The following is a 7,702-nucleotide window of genomic DNA, read 5'->3' as shown; positions in this document are numbered from 1 at the left end:
GAACTATACACTACTTAGTTAGTATGTAATTTATTATTTTTATATTTATATCTTAATGTATGTATTTAAATAAAAGCAAAAAAATGATAAATTAAATTTATATGATTTAATATTATAAAATAAATATAAAAGGTATAAAGTCAAGTAAATTGAAAATAATATTTAAAGAGTGAAGCAGTATAATTTCTTTATTTAATAATGATAGTAATTAGTTTGAAATTTGAAAGGCCACTGTTGACGAACGCGCTGACGTCCTTTATGATGAAGTTTCCACTTACCTGTAAACTCTAAGAAGGGTAGGTGGCCCCAACCCAGCAGGGTAGTTGGCCCCGGTCCCCTTCCCCAGATTTTTCAAAAAATTATAAAAATTCTGGTTAGTGGGCCGCTCGCTCTGGACGTGTCGTTCAGTTTATTTTTTATTTTTTAATATATTTAAATATTTTTAAAAAATTAAAAAAAAATATTAATATATTTAAAATTACTTCCTTAATTATTAAATTAAATTTTTTTTACCAAACAGTACTGTCCAAGCAGTACAACAGCTCCCTGCAATTAAAAATAGAGTAATATTACATATAATTGTAGAGTGTGTAAACGTCCCGTAATTATTTTGAAAAAATGCGAGATCCACGATTAAAAAGTTAGTTCTTTTCCTGTGGATCCGTATTAATTCACTTTTTTTAAAGAGACTGCACGACGTTTACATAACTACGATTACAAATATTATTTCTCTTAAAAATATGTCACCAAAGTCCACCAACCACCCCCGACTGGATTTTTTTACTAGTGCATTTAATCTTTTTATTTTTTTTCTTATATATTTTTTATAATTTAAATATTTTTTTATTAAAAAAAATTCACAATATCATTAAAAACTATATTTTAATTATTAAATAAAAAAACAACCATCAAAAGAACCGAGACACAGCACTTCTCATGTCACTAAAAAGTTTGTAGTCCTCGTGTACTCTGTTACAAAACACCATCATACGCCCATTCACTTATTTCGGGGTGTCTGTCCACATGCAAAACACAGAAGCTGGAAGCCCAAACCCAGATGCCTTCTAATACACAAGTAAATTCCTAAAACCTAATCAAAGCCGACCATTGTGGGCTTTTGAGTTTAAATATTTGGTGAATGCATTCAACGTGCACATTTTCAGAAGAAGCATATCTCATTTCTTCAACAGTTCATTTAAGGGATTTTTCAATATCAATCAACAAATCAGCACTTCACATATCTTTTATTAGCCTCCCTAAATTCGATATATTATAATTAAAGGATATAGAAATATATGAATAAGGGGGTGAGAGACCTTGACAAACACCATTTATTAACTAGTGCAGCACTATAGAAATAGGAAAAAAAAAAAAGAGAAAAGAAATGGACACTAGAAACAAATAAATGTTTCCTACCATTCCCTGTTAAGAGGGAGCTGCACAAAGTGATTGTAGTGGCTGCATTTTGTCTTGAAGTGTTTGTTGGCGAAGTCCACTGCCTCATCTTTACGATCTTGTGACCAAGTAGGATAACTAGTCTAATAAAATGCCTGATAAAAAATTCTAATTTCATCGCATTATACATCATTGCAAAACTTCACTCTCCCAAACAAGTACAAGTGATTCTCGTGCCGGGGGTAAAAGTAAAAAAATTGAGACTTAAACAAGCATTAACACACTTTTGGTCTGGCATTTCTATAAAGCTTTTGGAATGGGTGGCGTGTGAGGCCTATGAAGATGTTGGTGGTGCACATGCGTGGTGTGTATCACAAAACCACCACTTCTTTCCAAAAGATTGGCAGCCTAGGAGCCTTCTCATATGATGCATGTCTCTCGGATGTTAACGGAAAACTACATATCTGTCTTTTTTTATCTTGGAGGAAACAAAACAATTAAGAAAGTAGAACTAACTTTATAGACAAATTAGGTAGATGGGAAAAAATGAGGAGGAGGAAGCCAAGTTTACCCTCATACTTTTAAATTATGTCTCATTCTAGCCAGAATAGTCGGAATTTTCCATTCCGATATAGTATCTAGTATGCTATACCTCCTAGTTCTGTTTTGCTCTAAATTCTGGCCCATTTCAAGCATTCTAGTAAAATTTTGTTTCAGACTATTTTAATGATAATTTTGTAATTGTCTTATACTTGGATGACATTTTTGTAAATTTTAAATTTAGATGATATTTAATTAATTCTTGAATATTAAAGGTACTTATATAATTATATTTTTTTTTTAACTTTAGATATGTCTCATCATTCTCTATTTTTTTTTTTAAATATCATTATCCTTAATAATTTATCTATTCTTTTTTATCTTTATTTTTTGTATCTCAACTCAAGTTTGTGATTTTTTCAACATATATTCATTTTATAAGTTGTCAATTCTTTCATACATATACACACATAAATGACATGCATTTACATATATATGTATTTATTATATTAGTTAGGTAATCTATACATATAAATATGTATAGTTAATATATAGTTATTCCCGAAACGGTACACCGAAACACACGGGTATCGAAATATTTTATTCTAGTACTTAAGCTGGAATGATCACCAAAATGGAATTTAACATATTGTTACCCCCTCCTCTCTGGCAACAGAAGGGGAAAAAAAAAAGATTAAGGCATTATTAATCGTTATTATAAGCACTTTATTAGATGTATTCTCCACATCGATTTATAAATAGAATTTTTCAAAATGATATGATGTTGTGTGTAAAATCAGATAAATAATAAATATTAAGGATGAAGTCAGGACACTTTTAAATATAATAATTAGAGTTTATTTCATATTTAAGGAATAAGTCTATTTATAGCCCTATTGTTTTGCGCACCTACACCTCATTAAAGTGAATTCAGTAATGTTGAATACGTACCATTAGTGTATAAACTTTTATATACCTATAATGAGTGCCAAAAGGTCGACAAATATGGGAAAGTGTCATTATAAATATAAAAATTCTATATGTAGTCACTTTTACGCACTCTTTTAGACATTATACTGATGTAATTGGCTTCGTATTAAAAAAAATTGATACAGTTAATCATATCAGGAGAGTGCGTTAGGAGTATGCAAAAGTAACCGTATGTAACATTAACAAAAAAATTCACTTGTAAACAAGACAAAATAAGGCAAATCCATTGTAAAATAGATTTGCCCAGCATACATGACAACAACACAAAATGACTAAGAATTTAGTAGTCCAAACTTCTAATTTTTAATGAACCATCCATGTCACAAAACACCACCTTACGCCCAGTTCACTTATTTTAGGATAGCTGCATGCTCACTTGCACAATACATGAGAAGATCAAACCCAGATGCCTTAATTTAATACACAAGTAAATTCCTAAAAACCTAATCAAAGTTAGCCACTGTAGACTTTTAAGACATTCAAAATGTGTGCATTCAGAAGAACCATTCCTCATTTCTTCAGCAATTCATTTAAGGGATTTCTCAATATCAATCACAAACCGGTACTTCACATCTCTCTTCAGTAGCCTTTCGATAGCTTCGTTTGCATACTTAATTGGAATTACTTCTATCATTGGGTAAATTTTACGAGCAGCACAAAAGTCTATCATTTCTTGTGTCACTTTTGTACCGGCAGTTACACTACCAGAAACAGGTCTCATTCTTGCCAAAAGTTCAATTCATGCAGCTCATTACACATGTTAAAAATTTGCGAAATCCTACTTGCAATAGTCTTAATACGTATGACATGGCTAGCAGCCACACTAATCATTTTTTATGGCTAATGCAACAACAAGATCATTAATGTAACAATATCATTTTTTATAATTAGATGAAAAAGTTGAAATTTTGAAATTAAAAAGTATTTGTATTTGAATTTGAATGATATTTAGATGTTGAGAAGATATGGATTGAGACCATATGTGAAACTAAATGAGGCCTAAGTAGAAGAGTACATGAATTTCATAAAGCTTATTTAAGTACCAGTATTTAGGCTTGCAGGGTTGAATTTGACTTCACTCGGGAACCCCACGAGAGTAAGTACACCACCAATCTTCAACAGTGACATGTATGGATCAAATGGGTGATCACCAGATGCCGCGTCGACTATAAAGTCAAAAGACTTAGCCAGGGCCTGCAAACATCGGGACAATCGTCAATCCAACAACACTCAGGATATGTCATTGATTTCAATATTGCTAATGTGAACAGAGCAACAGATGCTTTACAACAAGGTTATCTAATTCTACCTTTATCTGCTCTTGGTCAGATGAGATCACAAATCTGTCTGCACCAAGTATACTCAGGGCTTCCTCTTTTTTGGATAAGCTAGTGCTAAAAACTGTCACATTCAACCCAAAAGCCTTTCCAAACTTCACTGCCATGTGACCAAGACCTCCAAGCCCAATCACTCCTAAAGATTTACCAGGTTGGTTCATCTTGTGGCGTACCATGGGAGCATACACACTAATTCCAGCACAAAGCAAAGGAGCCGCTGAAGCCATTGGATAGTCGTCAGGTATGCTGAAGCAGTACCTATATTCCAACACTAAAATTGATATCCTTAATTTGTTGTCAAACCTTGACAAATTCCTTGGGTGCCAAGCTAGCTAATAGGTCAAAAGAATCTCAGCAATAAAAATTGTATCCACTTCCTAGAAGATTGCAAGCTCTAAAAACACAATCACAAGCAAGCAGATGTATATATTGATGTTGAGTAGCCAGACCTAACTACTTGATAAAGAAAATGCACTTAATTTCATAACCCTCTATAACTTATGTCTAGCCATTGGTGATTCTGACAATGGCATAGGTCCATGGGAAGCCTCAAGCCTTGTGTTACCAACATTAACAAGCTCCATGCGCGCAACATCACCACGAAACAAATGTCATATACATTGATAAGTAACTTCCACATTAATTATCACGTCAACTCTAGTTAGTCTGAATTTTGAATATTTCCTTCTACGCAAGTACATGAGGTCGAGAGTTTTAGATGTAAATACTTAAATGCAAATATGAGAAAAAGTATTATGCATTTAGCAGTAACTAGAAGGGGTTGATATTTTGTTCTATAATCGTGAACTTTATATTCCAAGGAAAATAAGATCAAGAAAATAGCTTCAGAGAACACTTACCTTTCATGCACAACAATATAACTTGAATATCCTCCTTTCGTAATAGTCCCATCCACATCCACACCATTAAAAGTGAATGTCATTCCTTTTGCACAATAAACTTCTTCATTATCATTGCAATACTCACAATCCCTGCATGAGTTGACATAGGTTCCCACTCCAATATGGTCACCAACCTTGAAGCGGTGAACATTGGAACCGACCTCTTTCACAATTCCAACAATCTCATGTCTGGTATGCAATTACAGATACATTAGTTCAAGGAAACCTAAGACAACGTACCCATGGTATACAATTAGTCCAGTAATTACCCAGGCACCAAAGGATACTTCGAATTCCCATGTTGATTCCTTGTCGAAGTTGCATCAGCATAACAAACTCCACAATGTGTAATTCTTATTGAAACATCATCAACTCCAAGAGTCCTGATAAGAAAGATTTCCAACAATATTGATTATCGATAAGAATATCATGTTAAACTAGAGAAAATGAAGCAAAATGTCTTCATGATGCAAATTTCGATTAATTTTCCGTCCTGGTTGCTCAAAATTGATAGAAAAAGGCATAAATGAGATGGTGATCATCAATAACTGATATGAGAAACCCATATCTGAGATTCACTTCCAACTCAAATTTTCAAATAATTTATATTAATTTAAGTAAAATTTCTCCTTCATGAACATCCATCCAAGACAATAAAAGACACCTCAATTTCTTTCAGCACACTTAGTTCTTTTTTTCTTTTTATTTCTTGTATGCCTATATTTCAAGAAAGGAATTGTCACATCTGGCGCACGTTGTATAGTTGTAATCTCTCATACTGGAATTAGACATTCTTTCTCAAAAAATGAAATCGGATATCTGTATAATTTGGGCAAAGAATAGAGTATAGAATAGCTCGATTATTTGGATAGTGGGATGGGATGAGATAAAATATTTTTATATGAAAATTAAAAGTTATATAAAATATTGTTAGAATATTATTTTTTTAATATTATTATTGTTTTGATATTTGAAAAAGTTGAATTAGAATTTGAAAATGTTGAATTGTTTATTATATTTTATGTAAAAATTTCATAAAGTTGTAATAATGAGATGAAATAAGATGAGCTGATATAGTTTTGATATTCAAACGAGCCCACATGTTGACAAAGTTGAGACTAGAACAAACACTAGTCAGGGCCACTCGCTCACATGATTTGATCTATACTTTTCGACGAACGAATATTATGGATTTGAATAATCCATCTTATACCATGAAAAGAAATTTTAAGTGAGATCATTTCATAAAATTAGAGATGGCCTATCCTTTCCATTAAAGTAATGCTTGGTTTTGAATGGCCCCATTGAAGATGATTGATCTATATGAATGGCAGGATTCAAATTCATGGATAACCACCCTTTATAGATTATGATGCCTGATGTTACGCAAATACGGGATTTTTCTTGTTTTCATTCCCTGATAAGAAGACCAATCCTCTGATCATCGGACTAAATAAACATACCTGCGGCTGAAGTTGTACGGTGATAGAACTCCAGACTCATCTCTTGCTGCCCATCCAAGGCAGTCAGCACTTGGACTTGAGGAGCTCATTGTTGACTGGTTAAGCACGAAACGATCAATCATCACTCATCAGTTTGTCCAAGAAGGAATAAATAATTGAAGAAAGAATCCCATGAAGGTTATAAAGCCAAGGCTCTGACCCAAAATAAAAAATAATGCATATATATATACACACACAAACTATAATTTAGTCTAATTTGTATATTTCCCTTCATTTTTTATACACTTGTTCTTGTTATTGTCCACAATTTAGAACTGGCATACTGGCTAGCTAATGCTTTTAAATGACCAGTCTTAAGAGATGTCTTGAGAATTGTCAATAATTTTTAATAGATTTTTCTTAGATCATCCAATTAGAATTTGGTCTCATTTAAAATTTTACGGGATTCTTTGTGCACAGCCGTTAATTAGGCAAATAATAGCTCAAACTGGGCAGAAACTGAGGTTCCTACGTAACTTCGATCAAACAAGAGATCGACTTTCAATATCAGCTAAGAAAAAATGCGACATATTTGGGTAAATATATTATAAAGACCCAAATCTTAAACTCTCGATTATCACTCATGTATTTGTCATGAGCTGATAAACACACAAAGAAGAAGCAACAGAGATGTACGTGGCCGGACATGAACTGCGAAGAGATTCTGTTGGCTTACCGGGGTTGATGGAGGAAGAACACGGAAAGTGATGAGAGACTCTCGATGATACTCCAGAAGCACAACCCCTGGCTGCAGCAGAACTGATTCGTACGAGCGGATGAATATCTGTTAGGCTGTTATCTCTATCTTTATTTATTGGTAGAGATTCGACTCGGATCCGTAGACTTTATTGCATTTAGAAGTTGTTTAGACATGGAGATAGAAGATGTGATTATGAATAAATGGAAAAAATAAAATAAAATATTATTAGAATATTTTTTTAATATTATTATTATTTTTAAATTAAAAAATTTAAATTATTTATTATATTTTATGTGAAAATATTAAAAATTTATAATAATAAAATGATATGATATG

General features: G+C 32.5%; 1 protein-coding gene across 2 annotated transcripts; it reads right to left on the bottom strand.

The window, feature by feature from the left end:
- Positions 1-1,310: 1,310 nt before the first annotated feature.
- Positions 1,311-7,501, bottom strand: LOC122281583 (probable cinnamyl alcohol dehydrogenase 1). Of its 2 annotated transcripts, none has more exons than XM_043093201.1 (7): positions 7,343-7,501; positions 6,628-6,722; positions 5,434-5,547; positions 5,123-5,353; positions 4,235-4,520; positions 3,969-4,119; positions 1,311-1,550 (listed from the first exon to the last, which is right to left on the bottom strand). In XM_043093201.1, the coding sequence occupies exons 2-7, from the start codon at positions 6,714-6,716 to the stop codon at positions 1,534-1,536; spliced, it is 888 nt and encodes a 295-aa protein (XP_042949135.1). In that variant the 5' UTR covers positions 6,717-6,722; positions 7,343-7,501; the 3' UTR covers positions 1,311-1,533. The 2 variants fall into 2 exon arrangements, with proteins under 2 accessions (XP_042949135.1, XP_042949134.1); XM_043093200.1 differs by lacking the exon at positions 1,311-1,550 and adding an exon at positions 3,080-3,648.
- Positions 7,502-7,702: the final 201 nt, after the last annotated feature.

This window comes from Carya illinoinensis, chromosome 11 (assembly GCF_018687715.1).
Source record: "Carya illinoinensis cultivar Pawnee chromosome 11, C.illinoinensisPawnee_v1, whole genome shotgun sequence".
NCBI lineage: Eukaryota > Viridiplantae > Streptophyta > Magnoliopsida > Fagales > Juglandaceae > Carya > Carya illinoinensis.
This window is presented reverse-complemented; position numbering and strand designations above follow the sequence as displayed.

Excerpts from the sequence above, each read along its gene's own strand:
- LOC122281583 (XM_043093200.1), bottom strand. The coding sequence starts at position 6,716 with ATGAGCTCCTCAAGTCCAAGTGCTGACTGCCTTGGATGGGCAGCAAGA. Across the intron at positions 5,354-5,433 it reads AAGTATCCTTTGGTGCCTGG|ACATGAGATTGTTGGAATTG; the intron begins GTAATTACTGGA and ends ATTGCATACCAG. Across the intron at positions 4,120-4,234 it reads CTGACCAAGAGCAGATAAAG|GCCCTGGCTAAGTCTTTTGA; the intron begins GTAGAATTAGAT and ends CGATGTTTGCAG.